Source organism: Carassius gibelio, chromosome A21 (genome assembly GCF_023724105.1).
Source record: "Carassius gibelio isolate Cgi1373 ecotype wild population from Czech Republic chromosome A21, carGib1.2-hapl.c, whole genome shotgun sequence".
Lineage (NCBI taxonomy): Eukaryota > Metazoa > Chordata > Actinopteri > Cypriniformes > Cyprinidae > Carassius > Carassius gibelio.
Genome location: NC_068391.1, coordinates 5,476,201 through 5,492,078, shown reverse-complemented (window position 1 = coordinate 5,492,078; position 15,878 = coordinate 5,476,201). Strand labels below are relative to the sequence as shown.

The window sequence follows — 15,878 nt, the reverse complement described above, 5'->3', positions numbered from 1 at the left end:
CCATTTGTGTTTCAGATAATGTTTTAAGCACATGTGTTCTGTATATATTATATACTGCATACTGTATGTCCTGAATCACAACCAATTTCCCAGCGTGCAACTTCCAGTTCTTCGGATGAGTTGATCGATTTTCCCTTTTCTGAGCTTTGGAAACGTGAGACTCTGTTTGCATTAGAATAGCTGGAATAGAAACACAAAAATATAGCAGAAATAAAAACTTTTCATAATCAGAAAAACATTTACAATCAAAATGACTTGGCAAGCTGACACGAAAGTCTGTACACAAAATTTAATTTACAGTACAGTGCATCTTCCATCTGAGAGGTCGCCATAAAATATCATACAGTTTAAGGAGACTTCTTGAATTGTTTTTGTTTTATGGCTTAATCTGAAATTTGAGCATCAACAAGTACCACCATCTCGTAGCCTAACACAACAGCCTTTAAGTAATCTTTAATGTTACACTTAGTTCAGGACACTTCCATAAAGAAATCAGCCAAGAAGTTTATAGCATTAGTGGCTCGGGTTAGGAGAATCTCTAGATAAATTAGTCAGAAATCTGTAAATATGATAGTGAACACGATTTTCCTCTTATGCTAAAGCGCAATGCATACAGATCTAAAGTGCAAAACAGCGCAAGAGCCATATTAGTCCTTATTAGTCGTCTTTCCAATACGTAAAACTCACTCAGATAAATATAGGAAAACGACAAATAATAATAATTTACCAGTACTGTAAACCACCGCATACAGAAAATTCGAGAGTAAAGAGGGACTCTCCTCTATCAAACACACCAGTAAAAACAGTCAAAACATGTTTACATCCAGCCCGAAGCACATAATAACACTGATGACCGATCAGCATAGCGTAACAAACCTGCACTGTCGCTCTGTGAGAATGCATCCAAGCGCTGTTTCACAGTTGCAAAAAAAAAAAAAGCTAAAATTCATTAAATCCTATTTAATGTACAGCATCAGTAGAGTATTTGGCAAATAAAAGATTGGAGTGCACACGTGCATGGCATCTGCAAGTATACATTCATTTAAGATACAAGCTAGCTTGATACAAATGCCCAAATGACGATTGCTCTGGGACTCGTTTCTCACTCACAGTAATTTTTTTTTTGTTTAGTTTTTTTTCTCATTGAGTCAGAAGGTATCGTGTACAGTACAGAATCGTGGTTTAATAGCCTTTGGCATAAACTGGGACAGGAAGCTAGCTGCCAAGTGCTCACCTACGAACCGTCCCAAGTTTCTGTCGCTAACGCCAAGAGAAGAAACCTTGCGGCCATTCCAGGCACGGCGCTTGTAATGGTATGCTAATATTTTTTAGTTTTAAGAATTTTTCCTGCAACATTCAGACACGATGATGATACAAACATGATTAAATAAAGAATTTAATTGCTTAAATATTCTCCCTTTGACCTTGTGGAAGAACTGGCATCTGCCGTGCATTCTGGGTACTGCAGAAAATACGTACGTGAGGCTTTGTGACTGAGAATTGTATTGCATGTATGAGGAAGAAGTGCAACCAGAACCATTTATGAGATTATTTTGTGCTTTGTAGAGTAAGAACATCTGTTTTTGCAGGTGTTGTGTCAGTACTCGGTATCAGAGCCGTCCGCTGGGTCAGTGTTGCGTGACAGCATGTAGTTGTCCATGTCTATGGAGGGGCAGTTGTGAATGGAATAGCGTAGGCGCTCGGCTAGTATGGCCTGGCTCGTGTAGGGAGGAAGGCGCAGCTGAAAGAAGCACGTCTGGGCCGTAGGAAGGCCGTTCACAGGCTGTTGAGAGAACAAAGACAGATTGAAGACCTTGGCTTCATCCAAATTCACATAATGCTGTTGCGCATGGAAAGTATGTGTACTTAACAATCTAACAGCCTATGATCGCACGATTTTTGCCAATATTGTTAATACTGGATATATACAAAATATACATGTATAAAAAAATCTGTCCCTTTCAGTAAAAAAAAAAATCCACTGATAATTTTAAATAATTATAAAATATAATAAATAAAATAATATTATATAATTATATAAAATATAAATTTTTTTTAATTTTTTTTTTTTTGTGTGGGGGGGGGGGGTGTAAAATTATAAAAAAATGTTATACTTAAAAGTTCATTTTAATATATATATTAAAAATTCTATACTCAGAAAAAAAATGCAATTTATTTATATATATATATATATATATATATATATATATATATATATATATAAATAATAAATACAAATTTTCATTTTGGGGTGAATTTTAGTCATTTTAGAATTTAAAAATAAAGTTTGTGTACATCAAATTTGTTGTCATCAAATTATTATATATATATATATCCTAGAATTTTAACTTTTCAATTTATTTAATTTCATTTATTTGAATAATTTCTTCATTTTTTTTAGCTTTATGTACATTTAAGTACAAAAGAGTAAAACCCACTCCAGACTTTTATATATTACTTATAAAGAAAATACTCTATACCTGACTGTGGCCTTACCCGATCAACCTTGATGATTTGAAATTTTTGTGTGATGTCTGCCGGATTCGATGGCAGTCTGGAACGTCCGGACACGAAGCGCAGAAACAGGACTCTCTCCTCATTGGTAAATTCCTCAAGGCTCTGCCACAGCCAGCCAATGAGCTGGTGGCTGTCGGTAATGTCACGGTATCGTACCACCTTCTTCAGCATCTCCACGGAGACCTCGGGCAGGCCACACACCAGCTGTTCCAGCTGTCGAGCCGTGAGCAGAGAAAGTAACGGGACTGGGATGATTGAGGACATGCCCTCCCTCACTGCTGCCACCTACATAATCACACAAACTGCGTTACCACTGCTTCTGCACTGTCAGCATGCAAGATCTGTCTAGGTGCATTATTATAAGCTACTGTAGATGAACTATTCCTTTAAGTGAAGCGTTTAGTTAACATCATTTTGATTCTGTAATTCCAAAGTGTCTGGGAGGGGGGGATTGGGAGATACCTGTCTGTCCATCTCATGAAGCCTGTAGTGCAGGGCTCTCTCCACATAATCATTCCTGTTGGAGAATGTCAGAGGGACATTATGCCCACCAGGAATCATTGGAACCAAAGTGCCATCAGCACTTTGTGCCACAAACGAGTCCAGAGGGATCATCTAAAAATCAGGAATAAAACCGACGTTGAGAAAGTCATGTCTGAATGAATGATCTCTGCTGGTCTCTCGCGGCTATGTGCCTCACCACTGTGAAGTTCTCTTCATTGATCACGCTGTTGTCCAGGTGTAAGATGCCCTGAAGTGAGCGGTACGTGAGCAGGTCCACCTCCTCCAGGTCTGCGGCTCCCAGAGGAATACAGCACATCTGTTTCCACACCCATGGTGCCAGGTGCAGATCCAAGGGCTTTTTGGTTCGAATGGCCACTGCCATTAGGATCCCCAAGAAGCGAAACTGCACCATGTGATCATCCGAGACTGCTGCTGGGTTCAGCAAGAACCTGCCCAGACAATGGAGGTTAGTAGAAAAACTCTCTTTCTATTTAGAGCCATTGGAGTGCTGAAGGGAAGAGGTATTTTTGTAGACCAAAACCAGGAAACAAGTTAGCATTTCTGCACTTCCTATTACACTGACCAAAAATCAATGGTGGTTTTTAAATGGGTTGATGGTTGAAAGCCTGAAATGTGGTATGGGGACAAACACAAACTCAATATATATATGTCAAATGATCAAAAACTCAAACTTTTTTTTTTTTAAAGACTGAAAGAACTGAAGCTTAGTGATGGTTACATTGAAGTCAACAAGTTTGTTTATACCCTACATGTAGCTCTTTGCTTAAGGCAATTGCAATTAGGCAACAAAAGTCATACAATTTGTGTTCATGAAGCTAACTTCTGGTTTGGACTACAAAAATACATCATGATTGCATTCTGCTTATACATACATACTGCTAACATACCTGTCTGTGTTGCTGCCAACATCTGCAGTGCTGTTGGGGGTGTGAATGAGAAGCTCGACCACACCAGACTGCAACTCCTGGAAAAAGATCATTCAGTTTTGGATGCCTGAATACGAAGGAGACCTTCCTTTAGTGCTAAGAGTTTAAGAACATGGACTTACCTGGCACATCTCAGTGATGGTGTCGTCAAACACACCGCCGGCGTCATCCGCCCCCTCTCCGACCAGTTTCACCTTCCATGCTCTGGAGGGCAGACGCAGCTCAGTAGGGTTCAGGTTCACCACCTGCTTGGCAATCTGCACAAAAATGGGCTTGCTAGAGCGCCCCCTGTGGATTGGAGGACAAGGTACTTGATCAAGTAAACAGTTTAATTCTTGGCAAAAACAAGTCGGTAGCCCAAACATGAAGTTTACAAACACTGTCCACTACCCATCTATATTGACTACTGTACACTTCCTGTGTTCCTCTACTCCAGTGGTTCTCCACCTTTTTGACCGAACCCCCATTGTCATGGATTTCCCAGGTTTTAATGATTGTGTAATACAAGTATTAAGGATAAGAATAGTTTAAAATATTGTTTTACTCACAATTTCTACCTGATACAATATTTTAGATCCAAGCATAACTAGAAAAATAATTATTCATTAAAAAATGGCCATGGAGTTACATGATTTTATTAATTTACATGGCAAATCACACTTTTTGAAATGGTGGAAATCTAAACATAAAATTGATTTCTTTGACTTATTTTAATTCTTAATTTTTTTGGGCTTATTTTGAAACATCCCATAAAATATATTTTTTCCTGCACAAGCACATTACATGGAGTTCAAATTCAGAGAATAATAACAATAATAATAATAATAATAATCTCTATATAACAATAAATAATATAGTTATTATTATTATTACTATTATTGTTGTATTATACTGTAGAAAAATTACCCCCCAAAAAACATTGCAAACACTGAAGCATGATCACAGGGCTGCGTTTCACTCAGAATCATGCAGCACATATATTTAATTTAATCAAACCACAGCATTTGTTGTTTAATAATCAAACTAATCCATATCATGATTTCGGTTTTAATTTGATTAGTTAAAAGCTCAAACTCGCACCTGGTGGAGATCCGTTTGACTGTAATCTGGGGGCCGTAGGTCTTTCCCTGCGTCATGGTTCTGCCAATAGTGCGAACGAGAGGAAGGGTGTTGACTTTCGGGGACAGCAGGCCTCTGAGTTGGCCCTGCACGATGGCAGATGTACCTGAGCTGTAGCGGGAAGCATTTACCTGGAAACCAGCCAGAGAGTGACACGGTCAGACAAAACTTCTGCTTGGATATAAACCGACACAGATCTGTTAGTCTGGAGGTAAAAAAAAACAGGAACTTTAACAAGGAACGCTTTCACACTGAACACAAATCCAGAAAAGTGAAAAAGGGTTTAGAAAATCCTGAAAGGTTCTTGGCAGGGAGTCAGAGTACAGTTTTTTCCCAGTGAAACACCAGCAGCAAATGCTGTGATTCATGTGACGGTGCGTGTGTTTGTTGGTTTTATTGATCGAGTACCTGACTGCGGGGGTCAAGGTTCAGAAGCCTCCAGGACTTGTACATAAGATCAGAGAAGTGGTACAGCACTCGGAGACGGGTGTTAAGCACTTCAGGGCTGAAGTCTTTGAGGGCATTATACTGCGGAGGCACAGATTGAGGTAGGCCCAGCTGTATCCCTGAACAACCTGCAAAATACACAGTCAGAGTTGATCACACCAGATGTTAAAACAAATCTCTCATCCAGCTGCTGAGGAACTGATTCTAGTACTAACTGTACACTGATGAGGTCAGCCTCTGTGGAGATGTGAATTTGAATGAGATACCAAGCTGAATGTGCCAGGATACAGTGGGATAAAATTGCATGAATTGCACTGAATTGTGTGTTTAGGCTATTGATGTTGACCAACGTGCAAAGCTGAATTTTCAACATCATTACTCCAGTTTTAAGTATCACATGATGCTTCAGAAATCATTCTAATATGCTGGTTTGCTATTGAAGAAACAATTTATTATTATTATTATTAATGTTAATATGTTAATATAATCTGTGCTGCTTTTTTTTTTTTTTTTGGTAACCATGATACTTTCAGGATTTCCAGAAAGTTTAAAAGAATGGCATTTATCTGAAACAGAAATACTTTGTAACATGTTTGCTTTACTGACACTTGGTTAAGTTATATATGTATATTTACATATATATTTACTATACCATTTCCATTATATTTTTAGGATTTAGTTGATTTCTTCAACCCTCCCAGTACTTAATAAGAATAATAATAATATAAGAAATTAAAAAATTAAAACTTCTTTAAAGAGTTTGTTATGTAGCACTCCTGCCTTGGCTACTCCTGACTTCTCAAAACCTTTTAAACTTGAGGTTGATGCTAGCAGTACTAGTGCAGGTGCTGTTACAAGAAGATGAAAATGGAATTGATCACCCATTGTGTTTCTTTTCTAAGAAATTATATCAGTGTATAACTGTGGGATAGATATTGCTTGTTTGCTAAGCTATCTTATTTGTAATACCGACTACCGAATGTGATTGAACAGTGCTAGTTGTATGGTGTAATGTATAGACTGTTTCATCGGGCGTACGTGTCTGGCCCTAAGTTAATTTCCGTTAAGGTGGAGTAGACTGAAGTTGGGCTCAGGTGGTTGTGCTGTGGGATGTGTTTCTCACACATTAATTTATTTGTGGTGCTCAAAATATCAAAACAGACCGATTTTCCAAAAGGTTTTGTTGAATAAACATGAGCACTTACTGCACATTTAAAAATCAAAACAAGGTGCGGGTGTTATTATATCACTGTATTTCTGAAGGAAGACAATTTTTATTAGTCTATTCAATCTTCATTTCATCTTGCATGTAATTTGCCTGATAAAGCAACGTTTGTGACCTTAAAAAACATATTTTGCTTGTTATCAAAAATAATCTACTCTAGAGGGACTACTTAGCTGTTGTTATGGATTCTATTTGGAAGTTAAGTTAGGGCCACAAAAACGCGCATGCACACTAACGTTTGTTTATGTTGTTGCCGTTGAAACAGTCTATAGGGGTTTCTCAATGTCAAGGAAGGATCCTCGGAAGCCAGTATTTCGAGGATGCTACGTCATCAACATCCGTGGAACGACTGTTCCAATGTCGAGGATCCTCGGAATTTCAACCAAGGACTGAGTCCTTCGTTCGCAAAATATGCCATACACAGGAAAGGATGCATATGTGTATCCTTCGCACTCTTCGCGCTCTCAAATCACCCACAATCCTATGCGCGCAGCTTTGCTATCTTGTTCAAAGATTCAAAAATGTCGAACGTTAGCGGAGTCGGAGCGTTAACGGTTTTTATTTACGTTACCAAACATTTGTTAAAACTGTAGTAAATATAAGTAAAGTTTAACGTTTAAATGCCAGTACAAATTAATACCATATTCATATTGTAAATGATACAAATACAAATGGTTAACTGAACCAGACCTATCATTTTACAATTGTTAACTTGGTTGCGTCATCAGCATTTCTTTTATAAATTACTAGTTAAGTTGTCCAAAGTAATTTAACGATACCATTCACAGCGTTATTCAAAAGGACCTTTTCACTGATGTAATGACGCAATTACGTGCACTTGCTATCCTGTTCCATTTACGTGTTCTCCGAATGCTAAAGAGGAGTCTTGACTAGCCTCTGAAGGAAGTAACTTGGAAGGATCAGTCCTGCCAAGGAAGTATCCTTGACATTGAGAAACGCCTCCTATAAGTGAACATTATTGTAGCTGCTGCCCATGTAGAGCGTTCCAAACAGTTCGCTTACGAGTTTCCAAGAAAGTTTACTAGGATTTAAGTGTACCTGAAGCTCTGGTTGACAGAGCCGGTGTGGTCCAGGCCGAGGTATGACAGCGTCCAGCCGAGATCTGCCTGATGTTCTTGCCCTGTAGAGCAGTAACCAGAGTGGGCTCTTTGACGGGACTGGAATGGCCCAGACCCAGCTGCAATGCACACAAAGACACAAGCTCAACTAAATATTCACTCATTCTCAAAACTCCATAGAAAACATCATTAAACATGATGGTAATAGGTCGGTGTGCTGTTTCAGATGACTGTACCTGGGCCTCACAGTTGCAGCCCCATGCATACACGTCTCCGGTGTTGGATAAAGCAAGGATGTGCTCGCAGCCAACAGCGATGTCCTCAATGAAGACGCCCTCCAATGCTGGAATGATCTGTGGCCGGTTGTGATTCTTCAGCATGGAATCCGGCAGACCTATCAGACGCTCTGTGAAAACATACACGCATATAAGGGCTGTCTCAACATCACAAAGGTGCTGATTCAAAATATCTAATTATTTGCAAATGAAAATAGTATACATGATTGTAAATGATGCCACATTTACACACAAACACATTTGGATGATGATGACCATTTCTGGAGGGTCTACCTTGGCCGAATGTGTAGACATGTCCATCTTTGGCCAGAACCACTGAGAAATGCGTTCCACATCCAACTTTTTTAATGCCTTTATTGCAAAGAGCCTCCACTTTCTAACAATGAATAGAAACAGTATAATCAGCCAATAAAAAAACTAGCACAGCTTTTCCAAAGTTTAGGATCAGTAAGACTTTCATTTATTTATTTTTTTAAAGAAACTGATAAAAAATTGATAAAGAGTGACCGTAAAGACATTTTGTTACAAAATGTTACAAGACATTCAAATAAATGTTCTTTTGAACTTCAAACTTTTGAACTTTCTATTCATCAAAGAACGTTTTGTCAACATTGATAATAATAAGAATGACTTATAAGAATAAGAATTTCTTAAGCACCAAATCAGCATATCAGATTGATTTCTGAAGGATCATGTGACACTGAAGACTGGAGTAATGATTCTGAAAATTCAGCTTTGCATCACAGGAATAAATTAAAAATAAATTAAAAAAGTATTAAAATAGAAAACAGTTATTTTAAATTATACAAATATTTTACATTTTTACTGTTTTGACAGAATTTTTGGTCAAATAAATAGACCCTTGGTGACCATAATATTCATATTTCAAAAATATGAATACATCTTACTGAATCTAAACTTTTGAACGATAATGCACCTTATGATCAACCAATGAGAAGATCAAAGGGTAAGACTGTACCTGTGGGTAGCACTTCACTGTACATGGTCCGATACCCAGTTTACCATAATCTCCGTCTCCAAAAGCCCACACGGTCAGGCCGTCTGATGACAGGACCAAAGTATGATTGATACCACATGACACCTAAACACAACAGAAAAGGTCACCTTCACTCATCACGGATTGCTCAAAGGTCACATACACACATCAAAATGAAAATCCAAACAAAGAAGAAGCACCTGTCCAATGTGGTATCCATCTAGTGCTGTAACTCTCTCCGGCACCATCTTGTTCGAAGTTGACCTTTGACCCAAGCGTCCAGAATCTCCACTGCCAAATGTGAAGAGTTTTCCATCCGACGTGACAGCGGCGGAGTGTTTGAAACCACACGCCAGCTGAAAGAAGGAAATGATGTTGAAATGATATCGGATCATGAGATGGTTTTGGTGATTATCTTGGAAAGCAATTTTCTTTACCTGCACAACTTCCTCTCCCTGCAGAGCCTCGATCTGTTTGGGTCGCCTTTGCCTTTCACTGTTCCCATGGCCAAGTTTCCCATAATCCCCATCACCCCAACTAAACACCTCTCCAGTTTCGGTGAGAGCCAATGAGTGGCCATCAGACCCATATGATGTCACCAGTTGTGTCACTACATAGCCTATTGGGGGGGATTCCATGTAATAAATGCAATATATATTTCATGCAATTGTATAGCGAGTTAAATATAATTTTTTAATAATATAATTTAGTGTGTCAAACAATTAATTACATCCAAAATAAACGTTTTTGTTTACATGATATATGTATGTGTACATATAAGTATAAATGCACAAACATACTGTTTACATTTTGAAAATATTTACATGTATAAACTTTTATATTTATATTATTATATTTTTATTATATATAAATATATGTAATATATAAACATAAAATTTTTCTTAAATATATAAACGCATGTGTTTGTATTTATATATATATATACACATAATAAATATACACCGTACACCAATATATTATGTAAACAAATTTTTTTTATTTTGGATGCCATTAATTGTTTGACAGAACTAACACAATTATTATTATAGTAATTATTATTTTGTTATTATTGAACTTGTTTGTTATTAAGTTGTTTATTTATGTTGTTTGTTGTATGTTATTATTGTTGTTATTTTATTAACAAAATAATATAATTATTTTATATAACCGACAGCCGCAGTTATGTTCATCTTCAAACAACTCAACAATGTATTCATTAAATGTAAAATTCCCATTTCAATATTTTTCAACCTTGTGTGAGTGTTGTGTGAACCTTGAGTGTTGGGATATCAGTAAATTACATCTGTGAACTACACACATTACTGGCACTGGCCTGAAAAAGAGTTTTGTTGTGGTTTGCATTACCTTGTAACGCTGAGATGACAGTTGGGGTGTAGAGGTCGTCTGAGTTACCCTGTCCGAGTCGTCCGTAACTGCCCTCCCCAACAGCCAGGACTGTACCGTTAGCCTGAACCAGGAAGGTGCAGTTCTGACCACACACCACCTGAGAGAAACACACAGCAGAGATGAATGGAGAGGATAGTGGTAGTTTTGCATGTGTTTGGTGTTGACACTCTACCTGCTGAGTCTGAGAGAGGGAGGGAGCGAGGGTGGGCACAGAGGCACTGGTCCCAGCATCCGCCAGCTGCCCGTGACGTCCGTTACCCCACAGGTACACCTCACTTTTACCACCCTGCTGCCAGTCCTGTCAGATACACGAACATGACTTTATTAGATTAAAAAAGAAAGCACTGTTAATACAATTTTCTTTATACACATTACAAAAACATTATTCTTTTAACGCACCCTAAATATACTGATGCTAAAAAAGGCCATGTCCATTAAATGGCCAATTCAGCAAGCTGTAAAGGCACAGAGCTGTGCTTTAAATGAAGAGAAAATGAGTTTTAATGTAAAGACAGGTTTTGTGTGGCGCTAGCTGGTAGGGTTTGTGTGGGGTAATATATAAAAGCTGAATGAATAAAAACATGTGATGAGTGATAAAAATCTGCATGAAAGAATAAGCTGAACACAGGGACTATACTGACAGAGATGAATGAGGGAGATGAAGGAAGATCCTGATGTCTTAACACACACTTCCACATATCTGGAAGTACACAGACTTACTTCAGGTCTGCTGGTCGCCCAGGACATGAGCTGTTCATCCATCATGAAGGTCCATTTACTGTTGTCCTGGAAGGAGAACAAAAGCCACTTTGCAAAAATCAAAATAACCTTTAAGGGGCATATTGTGGAAAACAGGATTTTCTTTGCTCAGCTGAAACAAGGAGTTCTGGTAGCACTGAGATATATTGAATTGTGATTTTAGATTTTCTGTTTTCATTTTAGAATTAAATGTTTAGTAATTTTATTGTGTTTTTTATTTATCTATAGTCATCTATATATTTTTTTATTACATTTTATATAATTTTTCTATTTTGATCCTTGCTATGAATTTCTCCCTTAAAAGTAAAAGTTTTTTTTTATGCAAAAAAACCTTCTTTTACATTATAAGCAGATTATGACGGGGAAGTGTACAAATATCATTCCTTTAAATATTTCACAAGGATCGACTCCTCTGCCTCTTACCAGAGGTTTGGTCGACTCTGTGGATCCAGAATGATGGAACTCAGGCGCGATGAAGGATTCTGGGAATGAGGTGCCACGAGCAAACGCCTCTGCGCTCTTCACTGTGGTTGAATAAATGGAAAGCCAGTTCCACTCTGAGGGGCAGAAGGATCCAGGGGCCCCATCCTGATCCGGCCCTGTCCCGCTGTGATGAGGCGGTCTGGGCTGACGGCACAGTAACTGATCCAAGTAGAGACCCACGGCCAGAGCGGCCAGACTCTGAAGAAAGGCACTGTGAGTCAGCTGATCACCCGCCATCACATGACTCTGAGGAGCAAGACACACACGAAAGGATATGCTGTAATATAATATCAACAATGCACTGAGAATACCTTCATAATAGCAACAGTTTTGGAATAATTAAGGTTTTATGTAATTTGAAAGATGCTCACGAAGGCTGCATTTATTTTACCAAAAATACATGAAAACAGTAATATTACAAATATTATATTATAATTTATATATCAATAAACCTCATTGCACTGGACACTTTGTGTACCTTCTCATAGCTGTACTGCTCCTGAAGCAGTGTGGGAAGGCGTTCAAGAAAGACGGCCATGCAGGGTGCACGATTCAATCCCAGAATGCCCTGACTTCGCAGAACGGAACGGCAGGAGGCCAGAACGTGATTCTGAGAAATCCAGTCTGGGGTACAGCGAATTAGCAAAGCATCCTGAGATAGGAAAATCGTATAAAACATTATTTACGTACACATTTTTTAATTAAACATAAACTAAATGAAACACTTTTTCAGAGTACCTTTGATCTTCCAGAACAAGCAGTCACCCCTATGTGTGGGATCCAGGTGGTACAAACCACAGAGCCCATTCCTGTAACCACAGTCTGCAGGACCGAACCATCCTAGAGCAGAGGGGAGCATTTACAATCAAAAAACAGGAGTTTTTTTTTTTAAAGCTAATAAAAGGAATCCCAAAAAAGAAGTGTTTGGCTCACCCTGAGAGACCAGATGTTGAGCACACCTCCGATTCCTCCAGACACCAGTGCAAGTCCACTGGGACAAAAAGACAGGGTCTTTACCGCGGTAATGTGTCCACTCAGGCGGAACACACATTTAGCATTGCCCCGCTAAAAAGAAAGAGAGAGCTTCCTTAAACTCTGCTAACAAACTCCAAAAAACACCTTAAGTGACAATTGATCTAACAGAGAGAAAGTGAATTGAAAGGTGAGGTTAAACAGGTAATAAATAAGACCGCTTAATTTACTCCCAGTAAATTATCCAACCAAAAAAAATAATAGATAAATGAATAAATCTGACCTTGATGGCAGTGCTCTTGTCTTGGCTGGTAGATGGGGCGAGGAAACTGGGCACTACGACATTAGCGCCACCTTGAGGAAGAGTCCACACATACAGGAGGCCATTTTGACATCCACTGAGGAAATAAAGGCCAATCTTAACATCTGGATCATGGATAAGACATCTGTGCATCCTTGACTACTAATATAATAGCTAAATGTCCACATATCCTAAAAATACTTTATGAAGTACTCATTAAAGCTATCAAAAAAGCTCCTCTGAGATACCTTATATCCATTTTTCATGTAAATGGTGTGGAAAATAATAATAGTGTGATATTATACATATCAAAGTCCACATACAATGCTTGATTCTTCTCAGTTATAATGTTAATATTTCTTCCACCAAAGTCATAATTTAATTTTACACATTTTGTTTTATTTTCAACACTTTCTATGACTTTTCATTTTTAGGTTTTACTTCTATTCCATCTACTTTCTAAATGAATGCCACAGCTCTTATTTATGAACAATGTCCCAGTGCATTTATAATTTTTAATACACATTTAAATTGAAACGTTCAATCAAAATGTCCTAACTTGATCTTTCAATGAAAATCAGAATTCTCCACATCTCAAAATCAATTCAATAATCAACAAACGATGGTGAGGTCGGAATCCCCACCTTCGTTACTTTAATAAAACAAAAATATAAAAACCGTAGTTTATTTCAGATAGTTTGCAAGGCAACATTTTGAATACTACAGTAGGTGGGCGTCTGGTTCTGAAAGTCTCTGTAATGTTGATTAAGCATTATGGCACACTTACACTGCCATCATGAGACGAGGCTCCAGCCCTCTCCCGGGCAGAGGGCACCACTCGGCCGTGTTGACGGTGCCTGCATGGAACAGAGAGTGGAGGGTGACCCATGCACCGCTGGCACGACCCCAGATCTTCACCACCTCCGAGCGGCCGACAGACAGCAGCAGATGTCCGGTAGGATCCCACCTGAGTGCACTCACACTCTCCTGTCAACATACAGGCAAGTAGGGGTTTATTTGTTTCAGAATTATTTGTTCACACACTGTATTCCAATCTGTGTGAGGTGTGTGAAGACATTCAATTCATTTTATTGATCAGTTAATAAGTCATCATTCAAAAGTTTTCCCAAAAGACTTCATGTTGCATTTTATTGAGCTTATGAAAATAAGCTCAATAATAAGCTTATAAAAATAAGCTTATAAAAGCTTATGGCTGGTAAAAGTTTTAATTCTTTTGAAAGAAGTCTCTTACTGTATGTTCAACCAAGGGTGTATTCATTTTATCAAAAATATAGTAAAAGCAGTTAGAAAAATAAATACAATTTAAAATAATTTCTTTCTATTTTAATATATATTAAAATGTGATTTATTCCTGTGATGCAAAGCTATATTGTCAGCCATTACTCAAGTCTTTGGAGTCACATGATTGTTCAGAAATCATTCTAAAATGCTGATTTGGACCTACAAAAACATTATTTGTTATAATAACAATAATAATAATAGTAGTAGTAATAATAATAATAATTATAATTACTAATATTATAATTATTGTTGCTGAATATTTTTGTATTTAAAAAAGCATTTATTTGAAATAGAACTAACCTCACACTAATTAAGTTTAGAAAAATAAAATATTTAAAGAAGCTCATTGAAGAAAACGTTTTCTAAAATGTTGCTTAGGCTTCATGTAACTTCCACCCAGCGATTTGCAAACATTCACAAACAAACATTTAAAATGGTCCAAAGAAATGTATTTTTTCTCCCATTGATAGACAAAAACCAGACTCAGTATTGCCGGATGAAGTGTTTGTCTTCAGTTTGAGGACTCACAGGAAACGCTGTTAGCAAAATGGGCGGGTCAGTTTCGTAGCTTTCTGCTGTCGCTAGGAGAATTTTGCCATCGGGATAGCCCACGGCAAAGGGTTTATCAACACTGTACCAGGCCAGACACTGAGGTGCTGAACACAAGAAGGACAAAGACAGCGATAGTTCATTCACTACTGAATTATTAGCCTTTTTCGCCAAACACATTAAAACAGAGCTCTTCAGCACATTTGTGGACCAACCTTCTTTCCTGTAGCAGTGAGTGAGCTCTGTTCGCTCCACCCACAAGTCGTCTGTGACCTCCAGCCAGCAGAGGGAGCCGTCCAGCCGGCCCACCAGCAGACTCTCGGGTGGGCTGACCTGACTGCAGGCTTCCTGACTGAGGAACGGAGTGGAGGTCTGAACCCACGAGAGCGCAGTGACCCAGGAGGACTGAGCCTCCATGTGTGCCTGAGTACCTACAGCAGAGAAGACAAACAGCAACGCTTTCAAGGTCCTTGTTCCAGGACATTTTAAATATACTGTAGTTTTTATCCAGCAGGACTTGACTGGATTGTGAATTATTACAACAATAACTAATAAATTACAACAATAACTAATAAAGTCATCAAATTAGTGTAAAATATCCCATAGAACACTCTAGCAACTTATATATATATATATATATATATATTTTTTTTTTTTATAGATATTTCATAAATATTTTTTCCTAACCACACTATATTAAGTGTTGTTAATGTTACCTGAAACTAAAACAGTTTAGTTAAAAAAAAAAAAAAACGAAATAAAATTTGAAATCTTGTCTTGACAGCTAACTGAAGTAATTTTAAAATACTAAAATTACTAAAAATATAATTTAAAAAATAGCATATTCATTTTAATCCTGAAAATAAATAAAGACTTATTCAAAATTATTCAAAATATTAATACATGCTATAATAGTAAATAAATATAGTACATAAATCAATTATTAAATACTATAATAGTGTATACATTATACA

General features: G+C 37.7%; 1 protein-coding gene across 7 annotated transcripts in view; it reads right to left on the bottom strand.

The window, feature by feature from the left end:
* Positions 1-274: 274 nt before the first annotated feature.
* Positions 275-15,878, bottom strand: part of LOC127941804 (probable E3 ubiquitin-protein ligase HERC1) — a 62,033-nt gene continuing 46,429 nt past the window's right edge. For all 7 annotated transcript variants that reach the window (XM_052537232.1, XM_052537235.1, XM_052537228.1 and 4 more), the window contains exons 54-78: positions 15,120-15,335; positions 14,884-15,011; positions 13,841-14,040; positions 13,036-13,150; positions 12,714-12,845; positions 12,519-12,620; positions 12,259-12,432; positions 11,721-12,026; positions 11,259-11,324; positions 10,711-10,836; positions 10,497-10,635; positions 9,569-9,750; positions 9,332-9,487; positions 9,114-9,236; positions 8,408-8,510; positions 8,075-8,244; positions 7,819-7,957; positions 5,496-5,662; positions 5,049-5,218; positions 4,091-4,256; positions 3,930-4,006; positions 3,218-3,470; positions 2,980-3,132; positions 2,497-2,802; positions 275-1,783 (exon numbers count right to left, since the gene is read on the bottom strand). In XM_052537232.1, coding sequence (XP_052393192.1) covers positions 1,598-1,783; positions 2,497-2,802; positions 2,980-3,132; positions 3,218-3,470; positions 3,930-4,006; positions 4,091-4,256; positions 5,049-5,218; positions 5,496-5,662; positions 7,819-7,957; positions 8,075-8,244; positions 8,408-8,510; positions 9,114-9,236; positions 9,332-9,487; positions 9,569-9,750; positions 10,497-10,635; positions 10,711-10,836; positions 11,259-11,324; positions 11,721-12,026; positions 12,259-12,432; positions 12,519-12,620; positions 12,714-12,845; positions 13,036-13,150; positions 13,841-14,040; positions 14,884-15,011; positions 15,120-15,335 — 4,055 coding nt within the window. In that variant the 3' untranslated portion in view covers positions 275-1,597. The remainder of the gene's footprint in view (positions 1,784-2,496; positions 2,803-2,979; positions 3,133-3,217; positions 3,471-3,929; positions 4,007-4,090; positions 4,257-5,048; positions 5,219-5,495; positions 5,663-7,818; positions 7,958-8,074; positions 8,245-8,407; positions 8,511-9,113; positions 9,237-9,331; positions 9,488-9,568; positions 9,751-10,496; positions 10,636-10,710; positions 10,837-11,258; positions 11,325-11,720; positions 12,027-12,258; positions 12,433-12,518; positions 12,621-12,713; positions 12,846-13,035; positions 13,151-13,840; positions 14,041-14,883; positions 15,012-15,119; positions 15,336-15,878) is intronic.